This window comes from Poromitra crassiceps (genome assembly GCF_964638095.1).
Source record: "Poromitra crassiceps genome assembly, chromosome: 2".
Classification (NCBI taxonomy): domain Eukaryota; kingdom Metazoa; phylum Chordata; class Actinopteri; order Beryciformes; family Melamphaidae; genus Poromitra; species Poromitra crassiceps.
The window spans coordinates 46,129,342-46,148,282 of NC_139624.1; the positions used below are offsets into that span (position 1 = coordinate 46,129,342).

Below are 18,941 nucleotides of genomic sequence, written 5' to 3' on the forward strand. Positions count from 1 at the left end.
TTTTGTTTTACAAGTTTCTTGGAAAAATCTATTTTAAATATGCAAATGAGCTCAACACTAGGCCTAATTGACTTGTCCAATAAGCCATAAAGTCACAAGTAAAACAGGGGCCAAATAACTAACACATTCATGTCTATTCAGTAAGTTAACCTATGCATAAACAAGATAAATTTGAAGTCAAAGAATGTTGCTTTTCATGGATACTTTCATTGTATAAAGTTTTATTTTGATAGGAGTAAAGGAAAAAAATAGCCCCATTGGGGTGTATTGTTGTCTGGCCTTACTGGCACACATCTTGGATTGATGAGAATTAAACATATTTCCTCAACTAGGATTTCTTAGGACTTTTAGTATGTTGTTCTGGACACCTCATAGAAATGATCTAAGCTGCAAAAAATTATTTTACAATTAGTTTGTTTTTTGGTTCCAAAATGAGTTACTTTGCCTGGACTATAAGGGACTGTTTGTTATTCATGAGAGGGGGGGTATGGTGCAGAAAGGGGGAGGGGTATCAAATATTTTTTTGAGTACTGGGGAAGGACTTGTGTTTTTTATTTTGGCTTTAGGGAGGGTTATACAACTTTCATTTTTTGTATTTCGTATATATTTTGAAATGCCTTTTTTCGTTCCAAAATTCGTGTTTACTCCCCTATTTATATCTATGGTTTACCTGTATGGTGACTGGACTCCGCTCCAGGCCGCTCGATACAGATTTCACCCACTCGCACTCACCGCTCCGCTCAAAAGAATAAAAGAGATAAAAAGGCCAGGGTGTTTTAATTTGCGTTTAAACGCCTGGGCAATGGGCATTGCTCACTACAAATAACATGAGCTCAGCAGAGTCGGCTGCATGCTCGTTTCTCTTCCTTCTCTCTCGCAGCAGCTGGCAAGAAAATAGTGGGCGTGCACATGAAGTACGCCAAGTCTTATTTGAGGCTGGAGCGGACATCACAGTGCATCAGTGTCACTCACCCAAATAACGTTGAAATCTGCAAGGGATATATATAGCACCTGGATTACATACATGTTTCACATAGGGATGTGTTTTGATTTTTTATTGTTTTATTTTGTCCAATATTGAAATGTTCTACAATTGCATGTTGTGCTAACATAAACATTATTTATATCTACCACTTAGCCTATTTAGGCTGATTTGGTTGCTATTTCTTGTCAATGTATTACCCTCAATGCATGCTGGGAGATTTCACATGTGGCTCAATTAGCCACGCACCGATGCATTCTGTTTCGAACATGTTGTGATTGAAACTGGAGTGGGACTGAGCGGTACTGAGCGGGTGATCGGCTTTATAACTAGGAGATGAGGCCGTTATTGGGCTGGGTACTAAACGTTATAGGCCCCCCGCCCCCTCTCTCCCCCGATGTCATAGGGCGCTACCAAACGTAGCCAAATCATCGGAAAAGGTCATATTTTCTTACCTTTGGTGTGAATATGATAAAGTGTGGTTATTTATGGTGGAGGGAGGGTCATGCATTTATCTCCAGTCACTCAGGGAGGGACATGGAAAAATATTTATAGATCTGGGGAGGGTGAAGGAAAAAAACGAAAACAAAGTTTGACACTAAAGTTGTGTCTTTGTTTGGTTGCACCACAGAGACGTAAGGTACATCTTAACTAGTAGACCCTAAAGTCCATACTAACCAAAATAGTGTCGCAGACAATGACGTGTACAGTATCTGTGACCAATCAGTGAAAAGCACGGTGGAAACGGTGTTTATTTACGGTTGTTTAAGTAAGTGGAGTGAAAACAGGACATGTTGCCCACCGCAAATTAGTGCTTTCATATTTCATCAACACTAATAGAATGAGAACGTTATTGAGTAACGTTCGTTTAGGTTCATATTACTGTTAACGTTTATCTGTGAGCTCTTCATCAGTATTGTAGGCTATACCACCATCCTGCCTCACTAAATTGTTGCGGTTATTTTAATTTGTATGCAGTGCTGCAGCTTGTGGGAAACAAAAGCGTGAGTCATAAATATCAAAGGGTGTAATTTATCACGGAGAGCGCGTTGCGGACGCAAAACAACGATGCGCCACGGTGCCAAGTTGCAATCCGTGCCAACTGCTATTTTACGGAGGACTTTACACCTTGTAAGACGTAGGTGTAAATTTTAAGTTCTAACTTATGCCTACGTTGTAACTATTTCACTTACGCACAGCTGGTGCAACCCACTGCAGGCCACCGGGCATCAGCCCGACGTGTTAGCTTGGACGCTCACAGTCACAACACTGCCTCACAAACTTGGCTGCATCCAACTCGAGACAACTTTTCAGACCCTGGAGACAATCTTTCTCAGAAGAGACTAACGCGACAAATCTGGAGACTTTTTCTGACATGGGATTAACATTACCAGCAAGCAGCAGTTGGTTAATTTTGGTTAATTAAAAAAAAAATATATATATATATATATATATATAATAATAATTAAAAAAAAAATTCGAACAGTCAATTTACATATCGAACACGAACCCCTCCCCCACATTCGAAGTTGCATTCGAATTTCGAATGAAAAGTGACAGCCCTAGCAGGTAGTAGCGCGATCCCGCTCCGCTCGACTCGATAAATGGTCTCATTCCACCACTAAAAACTATCCCAGCCCGGGTTGTATTTGGGTCGAGTCGTGCTACTTTTCGTACCTGCCTCGTTGTGGTTCTATTCTGTGAACCCGGTACCATACGGTGACGTGAAAACATTGTTGACGACTGATTGGTCAGGCAGAATCGTGTTTACTCTGTCTACTGACTGTCAATGCAATGCTGGCGGCTGCATACCAGTTTAGTGGGCTTACCTTCTCTTCTGTTATGTATATTTCAATCAGTCTTTTCTGTTGCTGCCTTCGCCTCCGGTGAAATAAAATCGTGGCGGGTGTTCAATTGTCTGAGAGAGAAAAAAGTCCGCTGCTCAGGAAGCTCTGTAGCTGAGTGCAGGCTGCAGCGCTCCGCTAGGCCGCAGCAGGTGTTTGGTGAAGCCGCGGTCTTGCCTGGTGAGAGGCCGCGGGGTACAGGCTTCACTCTGTTGCGCCTCTCCCGTCCCCGCGCAGCGCAGTGCATGCCTGTGAGTTTGACTAACTACAAAGTGATATCCATTCTCCTGGCCATTTGTCACATTTGCCCATGTACACTGTAGGTCATTTAGAGGCACCAGTATTTCATAAACAGTTTAAAAGTTCTGTGGATGGATTTAATTGTAACGTTATGTTATAGCCTACTTCGGCTATAAGCGAAGGACAGATATGCGGTCGCTATGACGACCAGCTGTGGGCGGGGGTGGGTGGGGGCAGATGATCCGCGGTGGAAGCAAAACGTCCATCGGGCCGAAACGAGTAGAGCCGAGTGGTGACGAGCTGTGCAGGGCAGTAAAATGTGGTGGAAATGAGCCATAAGTAGACTGTAACAAACACAATGTTGCTGCAATAAAATGGTTGAAGTCAGATGTACAGACAGAAAATTGTTCTTATATAAACCAGATGTTGACAAAGTTTTCCTTTGGGGACATCATTTGCAGTTGAAAAAGTAAGAAATCGCAATATATCGAAATATTGCAATATTCAATATATCGCAATATTCAATATATTGCAATATCGGCGATATCGCAATACTATCGTATCGTGACTCAAGTATCGTTTTAGTATCGTATCGTGGGCATCTGGTGATTCCCACCCCTAGTAGTCAGTAAGTACACTGCACAAAATAAGAAAAAAAAAGTACACTGCAAAAAAAAAAAAAAAAAAAAAAATATATATATATATATATATATATATATATATATTACGGCTGTGGCGATTCACTTATCTCCCGATTCGATACTATCACGATTCTTGGGTGCCGATTCGATTTATATTGCGATTCTTAAGTATTGCGATTCTACGATTATTGCGATTCGATATTACGATTTATTGCGATTTTTGTTTATTTTTTTCTTTTCTTTTTTCAGTTTGTTTGCTTTTTTACACTAGATTAGAACATGGGAAAAGTTGAATCATACACTAGAGACTGTATATTATATATCATGAGTAGGGCTGGGCGATATAGTTAAAAACAGGGGCGGACTGGGATCATAATTCAGGCCGGGCATTAGATACCAAGCAGGCCAGGCCGATATGGGCCAACGTGCGTGAAATTTGGGCCGTTTGAAGCCAGATTTGGGCCGTTTGAAGTCCAATTTTACAATGAGATGCACCCACTTTAATCCTGAAGTGTAATTATTACTTCAGACTAACTAATAAAGTAATAAAACCACTAGTAAACCAGTAGGCGGCGCCTGGCCTGCTGTTCAGTGAGTGGCCTGACTGCAAGCACCCAAAATTTTTTTTTTTTTTTTTTTTTTTTTTTTTTTTTTTTTTAATTTGCGATTATCGATTCTGGAATAAAAGATCGATCCAAAAAATCGTGACATTAAAAATCGCGATACTTAGGTGAATCGATTTTTTCCCCCACCCCTAATATATATATATATATATATATACCGTAAATTCCGGACTATAAGCCGCGGCTTTTTCCCCGTTTTTTGGCCCCTGCGGCTTATATAACGGTGCAGCTTATCTATGGATTTTTTCAAAAAAAAAAAAAAAAAAAACGGAATTCTCTCTTCTTTAGCACTCTTTCTAACTATAAATCCACTTCTGTTTTAATTTCCTCTCTTGCCCTCTTTTCACCACACCGCGGACACTGTGTGCACTGTAAAAAAAAACACAGGTGGTGTTGTGTTATGTTGTTTTGTTGAAATGTTAATAAATGGGAGCTTCCTCAAACAGCCATCTCTTTCCCGACAATCCCCTCTGTGCACGAACCCTTACATATGGTAATTAAACATTAAAACACAAAAAAAAAAAAAAACATTAAAACACCCGCGGCTTATAGTCCGGTGCGGCTTATATATGTAACAAACCGGCAATTTTGCTGCTGCGGCTTATACTCCGGTGCGCCTTATAGTGCGGAAATTACGGTATATATATATTTTTAGATCCCCTTTCGACCAATCGATTGGTCGGAGCTGTGGTCGATTTCTGGTCGACCAGGATAATCTTTGGTCGAGGACAGCCCTAATAGAAGTTATGGCAAACTAACATCGTTTAGTTTTGCAATCTCAAACTCAAAATGTATAGTAAGTATTAGTTAAAGGTGTGTCGCTGATGTAATCGGTCACAGCTCGAAGTGGCGATGGGGTCTTGAAATTTATTGGAAGGGTCTTGAAAAAGTCTTGAATTTAACCTCAGGATTGCTGCATATACCCTGAGACTGTACACTATACATTATGTATACTGAATCCTTGTTGCACAATAGAATAATAACCCCTGCTGTCTCCTGTCCCAGGTTATGGTGAGCCTCTCAGCATCCCATGTCCTAAAGAGGCCTGTGTTCTAAGAGGAGACCCATGCTGATAAATGCCAGGCCTCGCCACACACTCTGCCGACTGCACAAACACAAATGCCTGCCTGCCCGTGGGGGAGGTCTGATTAAAGATACCCACATTTCATCCACTGGTATGTAGCCCCCCCCCCCAAGAATAAAAATATGTTTGCTTTATTTGCATAAAATTTATGTGCATCCATTTCGTTTCAGCTCCATGTTAGGGTCTCTATTATGTTTTGCAATTGTTAGTTTCTCTCCTGTGCTTCACGTAGGTCAGACAAAGAACAGAGAAGTGACCTGAAGTTAGCCTAGCACACATCCATTAGTTCTGTTGACCATCTCATTGTTTTAATCTGATCGTTTCTTAGCACCAGCCAGCAGCCAAATGCTGGTAAAGTGGCTGGTAGATTTTCTTCACTCACCAGCCCCCTTAAAATAACATAACCTAACCTATTGGTAGCTGGTAAAATGTGAACATTCACTAGCCATTTGGCTAATTTTGAACCCCCCCTTCCCAAAAGCAGCAAACCTAGGGGAAACACTGACAATGATACAAATTGGTATAAAGTGATTGTGCCTCATTGCCATTCCAGCCCTGTAGTGTTTTTATCCTCTGGCTTACATCCTCATCTATTTACATCCACTTTTGTCCCCTGCTGCTGTCTCCATCCCCTCTCTTCCCTCTCCCACCTCCGTTTGTCTTTCATTGTTTCTGGCCACTGCTGGGCCTGCCTCTGTTCCCCTCGTCCTCTCTCCCGCCTCTGTTTTCTTTCCCTTCCCTCCCCGCCGTCCTGTGGCCCAGGGCTGCGTCCCCCATCCCAGCGGCCACCATGTTTTGGAAGTTCGACCTGCACACCACCTCCCACATCGACCAGCTGCTGGACAGGGAGGACGTGACGCTGAGAGAGCTGATGGAGGAGGACGACGTCCTGCAGGAGTGCAAGGCCCAGAACCGCCGGCTGCTTCTCTTCCTCTCCCAGGACCACTGTATGCAGGAGCTGGTCAGCCTCATCACCACAGAGCCTCCCCAAGACCTGGAGGAGAGGAGCCGCTTCAAGTGAGGCCAGCCCCCCCCCCCCCCCCCCCCCCCCCCCCCCCCCCCCCCATAGGGTTGTGAATCTTCAGAGGGCTACGATTCGATTCGATTACGATTATCGATGCATCTCGATGCATCGATAATTGATGCATCACTTTTTCCGCAATACATGATTTATTTTTTCTCACTTTATTTTTTCTCACTGTGTGGCTACGGTACTTTTAAAATAAAAGTGCATTTGGAATTGCATTGTATTATGATCGATAATTAAAATAAACAACTGCATGTACTTCCATTATATTTTATTTTATTTTATTTTATTTTGTTTTTTAAATAATCGATTTTTGACATTTGTGAATCGATGCAGAATCGTGCACGTCTGCATCGCGATGCATCTTATAATCGATTATTTTTGACACCCCTACCCCCCAATAGGCAGAGTCTATTTTTTTTAGCTATTTTTTTTACCGTGATGGTGAAAAAGACAAGAGTTGTCTGGTTATAGTCGATATAGCCGTTCTATATCTGGCTAGAAATTAAAAATACCTGGACAGAGACAAATTATATACAGGGTTCCCACGGGTCCTTCCTTCCAATCCTTGAAAGTTTGTGAATTTGACAGAGAGAGAGAAAGTTTTTGAAAATAGGTATAAATAGACACATGGGTCATTGAAAGTGTTTGAATTATGTTTTGTTAAAGTATATAAATTTTATTTGTTTTATTTAACATGCAATGGCACAGTTGAGCTGTGTTCCTAGGGCTGGGTACTTTTTTCGATACCAATTTTCAAAAAGAAATCCATTTTCAAAAAGAAAACTACATTACACATTGAAATTACAATAGAAATCTTTTGTTTTATTTTTTTGAAAGCCATTTTAAATTACAGTTACAGCATAAATAATGCCTACTGTATTGTGCCATCTTTCACATAGTGGACTACTGTAATTGTCACGTAGTAGTCCTGCGCCACACTGGTCCACCCGTCACAGCCACCTCCCTCACATTCTGCAACTCTTTCTTGATGTTTTCCTTCTCCACTGCACACCATGCTGGGATTAGTGTATCTGACAGCATCTTTGCAGGGGGGCAGCTGATACTTGGGGTTTAAGGTTCTTATCATCTCAATTGACCTATCGCTAAGCCCCACCCCTAATGCTCACTCGGACAAACACAGGGCACGCTGACTAGAATAAATGGCAGCCGTCACTGTCAAAGCTATATCCCAAGAGGCTCTAAACAACTTTTTGAGGCCTGATATTGTCTAGAAGCCATCATAAAGTACTTCACTATGCCATGGAGGGCGATGTACAACATTTAAAGCAATCGATAAAAAGAAATGCGATTAAGTGCATGGAAACAGCTTTAGCGAATCGTTAACCAAACTCCATTCAAAAACATGCACTTTTAACGAAGGAAGACAGCGAGATAACCAGTGAGGATAACAGGCGACTGACATCCAGAATTGTCATTTTATTCACTTAGAGTAGAAGGACAAAAAAGCCAGCACTCAAAATAAATCCTTTTGGGTTTTTTTAATACCTTCAAGCAGCAGTTTCAGACAATGGACGTTTCGGCGCAAGCCTTCCTCAGCATTGTGCTGACAGTAGACGGACATGACGTATTAATAGTGTCAAACCGGAAGTACAATCAATTACATTATCAAATACTGGAAATATCTCACACCATAAAATATCAAAAAATACAATAGCAAAAGCATCAGAGAATATCGACAAACAGATAAGGTACAATTTAAACAGTACACTTGTATAGATACGGTATGTCTGTATATATTACACAGCAGGAATGCATCAATGTTTTGCAAACGAAAAGAATGAGGCTGGATGGCCACACTTGTGTTATATAAGCACAGATAAGAAGTCAACATATTTGAATAACAAAAATAAGTAAGAAAATATTAAAATAGAATTGGAAAAATACATGATAAAGTGCATACAAGTGAATGCATTGGATAGAGATACTGCAGGCCCACACATAACGCTCCCACACTGCATTACAGTGCAAGAGCATCATGTGTAAACCCACAACACATCCACCCAATGCACTCCCTAAAGGAAACAACCAGGCAAAAGTTCTTCATTCAAGCCCTTGGGGTGTTCTGTCTGCAAGGTATGTATCCAAAATGCATCTCTTTGTAACAGGGCCTTGTCTCTGTCACCCCCCCTCTTTAGTGGACTGACATGTTCTATACCCTGGAACCTGAGGGAACACACGTCGTGACCAAACTCATTAAAATGCCTGGCGACAGAGGACTTTACATCTCTGTTTCTAATGCTACTCTTGTGTTCTGAAATGCGAGTTTTCAACTCTCTGATAGTTTTTCCAATGTATACTAGCCCACATGGACACTTCAATAGATACATTTTAAGTCACTGGAACATTTTGCAAAGTGACCCCCAAGTGGGCCATTTATTTGGTGAGCCTCCCTTGTTTGCTCAAAAACTGGCTAGAAATGTCCGAGATATGGTCGTCAGAGCTGACTGTTACACACGCCCCCCTGGCCCCTCCCATTTTTTGTCTGATGTACAGAATGGTAATTTTCCTTGTTTTAACTGTATTCAGTGTAATGCTGTGATCAGAGGAGAGACATTCTTCCATCCTCACTCTGGAAGAAAGTACTCGATTAAGAGTAGGATTTCGTGTAAAACTAAATTTGTTGTGTATCTATTGAAGTGTCCATGTGGGCTAGTATACATTGAAAAACTATCAGAGAGTTGAAAACTCGCATTTCAGAACACAAGAGTAGCATTAGAAACAGAGATGTAAAGTCCTCTGTCGCCAGGCATTTTAATGAGTTTGGTCACGACGTGTGTTCCCTCAGGTTCCAGGGTATAGAACATGTCAGTCCACTAAAGAGGGGGTGACAGAGACAAGGCCCTGTTACAAAGAGAGGCGTTTTGGATACATACTGTACGTACCTTGCAGACAGAACACCCCAAGGGCTTGAATGAAGAACTTTTGCTTGGTTGTTTCCTTTAGGGAGTGCATTGGGTGGATGTGTTGTGGGTTTACACATGATGCTCTTGCACTGTAATGCAGTGTGGGAGCGTTATGTGTGGACCTGCAGTATCTCTATCCAATGCATTCACTTGTATGCACTTTATCATGTATTTTTCCAATTCTATTTTAATATTTTCTTACTTATTTTTGTTATTCAAATATGTTGACTTCTTATCTGTGCTTATATAACACAAGTGTGGCCATCCAGCCTCATTCTTTTCGTTTGCAAAACATTGATGCATTCCTGCTGTGTAATATATACAGACATACCGTATCTATACAAGTGTACTGTTTAAATTGTACCTTATCTGTTTGTCGATATTCTCTGATGCTTTTGATATTGTATTTTTTGATATTTTATGGTGTGAGATATTTCCAGTATTTGATAATGTAATTGATTGTACTTCCGGTTTGACACTATTAATACGTCATGTCCGTCTACTGTCAGCACAATGCTGAGGAAGGCTTGCGCCGAAACGTCCATTGTCTGAAACTGCTGCTTGAAGGTATTAAAAAAAAACCAAAGGATTTATTTTGAGTGCTGGCTTTTTTGTCCTTCTGTTTATTGTTTGCGCCTTGCCCCGTAGCTTTTGAAACTTTTTTGAGAGTGCTCACCAGTCGTGACTTTCAGTCACTGACTCTTTGGACAATTCACTTAGAGTAACCTCTCCGTGGATTATATAGATGCTGAATTGAAGAGCGGCACCTGGCAATATATTTCATGTAGGCCTACCTCTGTATAATCAAGAAACTTTAAATTAATAGTGTCAATGTTTTTCATAGCGAGACAGCAGCACGCACGCATGGGTGTAGTAGTGTAGCAGATCAGCAGAGGCATAGCCTACAGCAGACCACTTTTTCCATTATGTTGGAGGAAAACAGTTTTCCTCCTGGATCTTTTCTCTTTAGACTACCTCACATTTATTTGGGGAATGGGATTAATTCCCTCGTTTTAGGGTTTGACTGGTGTCTGGCGATGTTTTAATCACATCAGTCAATGCGCCTCCTCTTCAACCAACTCCATTACGCGCATAACGTAATGACTGGAAACTCGCATAATTCAGCATTTTCTTTTGCCAACTTTCTGAATACCATGATGATTTCATGATACCTTTGGATCATGGAAGGCAAATGAGGAAGAAGACTCATCTCGCGGTCACCACAATTGCAGATTTAACATCCAAAACAGCAGCATTGTGGATGTGAGTGGATCTACGTTTACTAGTTTCTTATTATCCATTGCCTGGCCTCCCAGGATACCTCGTAATGTTGCATTTACCCCCATGCACATCGTTTGACTTTTTTTTTCTACTTATAACTGTATGAAACACCATAAAACCAGAGGAGAATCCCGATTTCTTCTGCTTCTCTATGAAGCTCCAGGCTCAGGTTGTCCGAGTGTATTGTGGAGCTACACGCGCTGTGATTTGCTGGTCTGCGTTCGGGGCGGGACTTAGCGATAGGTCAATTGACATCAGAAAAACACAACATATCAACAATAGGATGGTTGTATTTTATTATTGCCTATAAAAGTTAAAAACAAAACAAGAACATGATCTACTCTAAAAGATTACCTAGGCTATATTGACCAATTACATTTAAGTTACAACAACACCCTTTAGAGATTACTTACCTCCACCATGGTGCCTCCATTGTAGAAAAAGGCAGCAGACCTTTCACAATAAAAGTGGTGACTGCCCTCTGGCACTCACCTCGCTTTTCCTTGGGCATTTTTCCTTTTTCAACCAGGGTGAAGGGATTCACCCCCTCTAGAATGGTACCCTCAGCAGCAGGCTGGACAGGGGAAGAGGCTAATGTGGAGAGAGAGAGAAGGGAAAAATATAGCTGAGCTGGTAACGTTTAGGCTGTATCTTGGGCTAGAAGGCATGATTAAGGTCCGTGTCCGTCTTAAAGACAAATTAACCCAATGGAGCCCAAGTGGCGCGTGGGTTGGAGTCACAACTTGTCTGAGAGGACAGGTTGAGAGGCGGGCCATAGTAGCATGTTGATGATTTTATTTGACAATTTTGGGGACTGGATTGGGCTTTGGCCAATCCTGACGTGTTCCGCCCCCAAATCGAGTGGGATTCAGCGTGTTGTGGTGCTCTCCTCGGGAAGAGCCTGGTGACGCGAGGTTAGTGGAGCTACGCGAGTTAGAGCCGCAGGCAGCCAGCTGCCTTTGTGTGGTGTGGAGCGGAAAGTGCAGCCTGTCGTCCTGGAATCTCCGAGGTGCTGGGGCCTGAATTCGGCCTTAACAACGTTAACTAACGTTACCCTGGAATGCGAGTTTAACGAGCCAGTTACATTTCTTTACATTCTTAGACATTACATTTGCTTTATTTTGTATGTTACATACAATTGGCCAAGTTAGTCAGGGCTCGACATTAACGGCTGCCCGGTTGCCCCGGGCAACCAAAAAAAACATGGGGCAACCATTTCTTGGTCTTTGGTTGCCCCAGGGGCAACCACGATTTAACATGCAACAAAATATGTACAGCAGCAAACAGCAAAATATACACCAAATAAATGTTTTAATACTTGTTGTGAGTGACATATATGTGACATTTTATTGCTGTTACAATCGAAACGATGTTACTAATTACCAGTCGGAACCTACGTGATGCATGCTGCACGTGCGGTATGTTTAACGAGTACTGACTCGGACAGGTGGGGCTGCTCGCACACAATCACAGCGGCTGCAAGACGCAAGAAGAACCGCGTCCGCCCGCAGCCCCGCACAGAAACAAAGGACGAGGAAATTGTCATTGAGGTGAAATACCCGTGCGTCTTTGAACGGGACGGAAAACGAATGCTATACTGCAAAGCATGTAGCCTACAACAAGCGCTTAGGTCTCATATGCTTCCCGCATCGGCGAGTGTCCGCACGGAAAAGTGAGTCAAATCAGCAGACGCGCCCCTCCACAAGGCTGCTGTGCAGACGGTTTTCGCCTGGCTGTGCACACCCTGAATTGTGTAACTACGTGGACGCGGCTGGGCGGACAAAGTGGAGTTTTCAAGACTCCAGCTCACTTCCGCGAGAAGAAACCCACACAGTGTATAAACGCTCCACACGTTTCCTCGTCAAGATTCAGTGTCTCTCATTTCCGTGCGACAGTCCAAACTTCAAGCATAATTCCAGCATAACGCTATACTGCAAAGCATGTAGCCTACAACAAGCCTACAACATACACCTCGACCAGGACATCCTTCAAAAACGTTTTACCATCGCATATATGTGCTGAGGAATGATTTGCATCCCTGGCCTGTCAGCCTCTCATACGGGGTGAGAGAGAGAGGGATTGCAGGGCCGCTTCTGGGCCTTTTGGGGCCCTATGCAACATCAGAGTGGGGGCCCCAAACCACTGTCATCATAGTATCCCTGAATGAACATGAGGAGGCCCTCCAGGAGGGTAGGCTACTTAATTATCAATAACGCTTTTAATTAATAAATTAAGCACAATATGAACAATAACTGTTAAAAAATATATGAAAATGAAAGTTCACAAATATTAGTTAAATCCTTTCAGTGCAAATGCATTATAAAAACAAAAAATAAGATTTGTTTAGAAAACGAAATGACACAAATTTATTATTATTATTATTATCATTATTACTACTACTACACCCGGTGCGCACACTGAATAGGCCTATTATACTATACTATAGACTATTATACTTACTTTTCTGTCACATCGTCATTATTAAGCCGGCTTATGACTGCATAGTATCTTAATTACTCAAAATATAAGGCGACTAAAATTGGGCAACCATATTTTTATTCGGGCAACCAAAAGCTCTTGCCAGGTTGCCCCTCCGGCAACCACTTTTAAAAGTTAACGTCGAGCCCTGTTAGTAGTTAGTTTATGGGCTAGAAATTATGCCAGATTACAGACACTAGGCGCCATTTTCTCCCTTCATTTGGAGGAGAAAATTCTCCTGAAATAAAGATTGATTGACAGCTGCCATGTCGTGATCGGTCGTGATATGATTGGTTGAAATGGGGTAGAAATTTGATAGTGCAATGTGACGTCAGTAAACTGTAGATTACTGTTATGAATGAAATCTTGAAAAATTAACTTTTGATGTGAAAAAGTGTGAAAAATTAAAGAAATTAGATTTTTGTGATTTTTTTTGCATACATTAATAAATAAGTGCACTGAATACCCAGGTATTTGAACTAAAATGTTTTTATGCCTCCGCCGGCGATAGCCAGGCCGGAGGCATTATGGATCCGGGTTGTCCGTCCGTACGTACGTACGTCCATCCGTCCGTCCGTCCGTCCGATGTTCGTTAACGCGATATCTGAGGAACGCCTTGACGGAATTTCATCAAATTTGCCTCAAACATTTTTTATTATCCCAGTTATGGAGACCTACGGCGCCAGACTCCTCGGATGGAAGGGAGAGGAGGCTGGCCAGCGAAACTAAGGTCACTGTGACCTCTCGAACGCCATTTTCAAGCTTGTTCACGCGATATCTCAGGAATGCCTTGACGGAATTTCATCATATTTGCCTCAAACATCGACTTGGACTCAAGCATGAACTGATTAGATTTTGGTGGTCAAAGGTCAAGGTCACTGTGACCTCTCGAATGCCATTTTCAAGGTAGTTAACGCGATATCTGAGGAATGCCTTGACGGAATTTAATCAAATTTGCCTCAAACATTAATTTGCATTCAAGGATAAACTGATTAGACTTTGATGGTTAAAGGTCAAAGTTCAAGGTCACTGTGATCTCACACACCCAATTTCCAAGCTCTGTAACACAACATCTCAGGAGCGCCTTGACGGAATTTCTTCCAATTTGCCTCAAATGGCGATTTGGGCTCAAGAATGAACTAATGGCGGAGGCATAAATCCGTGGTGTGGTAGTTCTAGTTTTCCCCCATTTTTGGGTTCAGCTCTACTTTAATGCATTTCAGCTTTTGATTTACCAGTAGATAGCTAAGGTTAGCTTATGGCCCATAAACTAAAGCTAACGTTACACATTATGTAACGTTATATGGGTCCCAGTTTATCACTGCGCCTACGGTATTAGAGTAGCCTAGCATTAGCTACAACCATGTGAACAACCATGTAACGCTACGAGTTGGCCGAATTTTTACATTTGCTAAACGTAAAGTTACCTGCTAAAATCCCAGGCGTATTGCCGTCCTCAGATGTCCATGTAGAAGGGGAAGCCCGAGATGGTGGTGGTACATCGTCCTTACAAAACAATGGCTGTGGTCCTGCTGGCTCGGTCTTCTTGCAGTCAAACACTGTGCAACTTTCTGCACGTATATTGATCCCATGCACGGTCAAATGCTTAAGCATATTCATTGTGTTGCCAATCTTGCTAGAAATCGTCTTGTCGCATATGTTGCATCGCACGGTAACCTCGCGTCACCAGGCTCTCTCAGAGGGGAGAGAGCCTGGTATGCATTACTACAGGCTGGAAGACAGAAGAAGACATGCCCCTGTCTTCCGGTGGCCTGTGCTGCAGTGTTTTTGTTCCCCCACAGAAATGCAACAGTAGGCACTCGCTACGAGTTAGAGAAAAAATAAGAAACAATGTGTTTGTTTTTAGCTAAGGCTAGTTACTTGCGTCGCCCGTTTTCGAAACGGAACGCAAGAATTGAGTGGAATTGAGCGGAATATTTTTCCTGGAGCACAGCACTTTGGTTCCGGGTCTTCCGCCCATAGCTGGAGGACTTGGAGCGAGGTTTTTCCATCCAGGCTAATTGCACGATGTTGTCATCGAGCTTTACAAAATGATGCCACACGAGCCTTATTAGAGCGTGGTGTGCATTTGTTTTTCGGTGCCAAGAAAGTATCGTAGTTCGATGCCCAGCCCTACTGTTCACACATTCATGCCTATATCTCTTTTTGTTGTCTGAGCTTCTGTAACACCTGCTAGTTCTCATTATCTCAGTGTTGTAACAGTAATTAACCTTGATCTGTGTCTTAAACTATGCTGTCTTAGCCCCTTGCATTTGAGGGAATTGTGACTGGAAAGTCCTTGAAATTGATGTTGAAGAAGGTGTGGGAAGCCTGTATAAAGTATTTCATTATTTATTTATTTTATCAGTAGTCCCATTCAGTTACTTGTTTTCTGAAGTACAGAACCAAAACAACAAAAATGTGTCACTGTGCAAACAGTGATGGAAATACATTGTACAAAAGTCAGAAGAAGAGAAGAGAGAATACAGTAAAATGTTCACAGTAAGCGGTTCAGTTGTCAATAAGCCATAGCAAACCAGAAGGCTCCTGGGCCAAACGTATTAAAATGTTGACTAAACAAAGCAAAAACAGCTCCTTATGGAGCTTGCAGATTTGACGTCACACATTATTCTCTCGCATTGTTTTATTCACAAACATGGCGCTCCTCCCGTGCTGTTCTCAGCATAGTATTCAACAAACATGTATTCCTTTCAGGTTTCCCAACATAGCTTGTGAGCTTCTGACCTCCGATGTGTCCATTATCAATGACAAGCTGGGCGGGGATGAGTCTCTCCTGGAGATGCTGTACCACTTCCTGGAGCAGGAGCCGCCCCTCAACCCGCTACTGGCCAGCTTCTTCAGCAAGACCATTGGCAACCTCATTGCCAGGAAAACTGAACAGGTACATTGAGAAAGATCATGGCTTGGGGAATGGTTTGTTGAATGAAGCATGAAAAATCCATACGGTCAGAGTTTAGGGGTCGACCAATATGGGTCTTTCAATGGTCGATGCGATATTTAGAGAGCAGGGCGGCCGATATATAATGCCATATATGTTTGTACGGTCATGAAAAACCTGGAAAAGATGTGGACATTTAAAATAAAATTACCAGGCCCTGGAAAAGTTATGGAAAAAAAAATTGGGGCAAATTTTTGAAAAGTTATGGAAATAGAGCTAAAGCTGCATAATATAATTACTAATTAATCTGAGCATAAAAACGTTAAGCGTAGCATTAACCATCGTCGCTGTAATGTAATTTCTGTTCTAAGTCAATTTATAGGCACGCCCACTAGCCTACATTTGCCTGCTGGGTGCAGCTGAGGTAACGTTAGCAGTTAGCAAACTTACAATGCTGCCGGACACATACCAGGGAAGGGCAGCTTCAGCAATATGTGGCTTTTCAAAGATAAGTATCAATTATAGACACAGACACAATTGTGCTGTAAAACATCCCTGCCCTCCATGTGAAGGGGAAAAGCATGAGAGTGCAGCCACTGTTGCAGGCACAACACAGCCCAACTTACAACTGAACATTTAGCCCACTTTGTAGAAAATACAGAGATATATATTGTGTCACGCCATTCAGCCAAAAAACACCAAGATATGATTTTTGGTCCATATCACCCAGCCCTACTCGAGATCTTTGTTGTCAGTGTTGGAGGTAGTAACAGGTTAAAGGGATAGTTCGGTTTGTTTGAAGTGGGGTCCTATCAGCTAGTTCGATACACTAACTTAATTAGGTACAGTGTTCTGGAGGCTGGGCGCATTGTGGAACGAGACCCGGCACTCAGAGCAGCAGCCAAACCAGCCTTTTCTCTGTAAGTACGTGGGGTCAACAACTAAAACGTAATTTAGCCACCTAAAACAATGCCCACCTAAACAAATCGATATCTGTGTACATGCACGCTCTATTTTGACAATTTTCAGCGCTTTACTTTTCCGCAAAACAGCGGTTTCATTCGGCACGGCTTTTTCTCCCAACCGTACAACTACCGTATTCCTCCGCTAAAAGCCAGCACAGAGCACAGAGCCGCGGTTTACAAAACAGGAAGGCTTAGAAGAGAGATAAAACACTGACTTACTTTAGAGACAACAAGTCACCTGGCCTCTCTGGTCTGGGACGTTTTCCACAATTTATCCTGGGAATGGTGAAAAAGGTCTGCAGGGCACCCCGGCATTTAGGCAGCAGGCGCATCTCTCTTTCTGCCTGTTCACTCTCTGCAAAAGTTCCTCTTCTGTATTCTCTCTGTTTCATAATTGTATCCTCTTGTCACCAAGGTGAATGGCATATCATTCTCGCTATCAAAATCACTCATATTTTTGTTCGTGTATTCTATTTGTTGTGTCTTCACTAACAAACCGGGAGAAATAAAATACCCCCAAATAACAGCTGATCTGCGGAGTAATCCAGTGCTGCGGCTTTGTGCAGGCTTTTAGTGGAGGAATACGGTAGTTGTACGGTTGGGAGAAAAAGCAGTGCCGAATGAAACCGCTGTTTTGCGGAAAAAAGTAAAGCGCTGAAAATTGTCAAAATAGAGCATGCATGTACACAGATATCGATTTGTTTAGGTGGGCGTTTTAGGTGGCTAAATTACGTTTTAGTTGTTGACCCCACGTACTTAAAGAGAAAAGGCTGGTTTGGCTGCTGCTCTGAGTGCCGGGTCTTGTTCCACAATGCGCCCAGCCTCCAGAACACTGTACCGAATTAAGTTAGTGTATCGAACTAGCTGATAGGACCCCACTTCAAACAAACCGAACTATCCCTTTAAGAGTACTAACTGACCATGTTCGTTTTTCAATTATTGTAGTCCGTTAGTGGTGACATTACATAGAATGTGTCGTTACTAGTCTCTTAAAACAGACTGTCTTATCTACATCCGGTGGATGGAGCTATATACAGTCTGTACTTCGTGTGGGAGAATCATGCACCAAACGGAAGAGGAAGTTGAAAGGCGGGACTTCCGCTCATTCGTCCAATCAGAATTTAACATTAGCTAACTAGCTGTATACTGCTGTAGCTATCGTTAGCTAACGCTGATTAGTAAGACAAACGATAAGCTCAGTAACGTTAGCAACTTACCTCATCACTTTCGTTTAACTCTGGAATAAGTGCACGTCTTGCACGAGGTTCCTCCAAGCCGCGGATACATCGTTTACGTCTATCAGGGTCTTCTTTCACCGGTTTCGTCGGCGTAGCTTCCATGGTAATTCTAAAGCACTGCTAGCATTAGCAACCTGCATCGGTTTAAGTTTCCGGGGGGAACATATTTTTCGTGGACACGCGTGTCGTGATTGGTCAGATTCCGTCGAACTTCTTTCCGGTCTGAAGGTTTTTTTCACTACTTCCTTGTGCATGTTCTGGGGGTCTAACGTACAGACGGTATGGCGAGAGCATTTGAAAATTGCGGAAGCCAACTCGTCTGTTCTAAGAGACTATGTCGTTACTCACTCACTTTTGTCATCTGTACACCTTGTTCGGTCATAGAAATTTGGTTTAAAGTCATGCAAATCCATTGGACAAAATGTCTATGAACCTTGTAAATAAATGTCCACAGGTAATCAACAAACTAAACAACTTATGAATGGAAAAATACATTGTTTTAGCGTACTCAACATTTATCAGCATCTCCTTAAGAACGAAAATTTGTAAATACTCGCATAAATAAATAAAAAAGTCAGTGTAGTGCACACAGTAGCAGCATGTCTTTGTTTTTAGTCCCAGTGCCAGTTAACTCATTGAGTGCCAATGACGACTATAGTCGTCAATTCGGATAGTAACGTAGAGTGCCAATGACGACTAAAGTCGTCAATTA

The 18,941-nt window shown here is 42.3% G+C and overlaps 1 protein-coding gene across 4 annotated transcripts in view; it reads left to right on the forward strand.

Moving 5' to 3' along the window:
• The window catches only part of LOC310772427 (serine/threonine-protein phosphatase 6 regulatory subunit 2-like), a 146,514-nt gene that overhangs the window by 56,230 nt on the left and 71,343 nt on the right, over nt 1-18,941 (forward strand). For 3 of the 4 annotated variants that reach the window (XM_083632237.1, XM_083632238.1, XM_083632239.1), the window contains exons 2-4: nt 5,336-5,505; nt 6,197-6,431; nt 15,843-16,029. In XM_083632237.1, the coding sequence (XP_083488363.1) occupies nt 5,397-5,505; nt 6,197-6,431; nt 15,843-16,029 (531 nt within the window). In that variant the 5' untranslated portion in view covers nt 5,336-5,396. Of the gene's footprint in view, nt 1-5,335; nt 5,506-6,176; nt 6,432-15,842; nt 16,030-18,941 lie in introns of those variants that run through there. The other variant, XM_083632240.1, reaches the window with a different exon arrangement.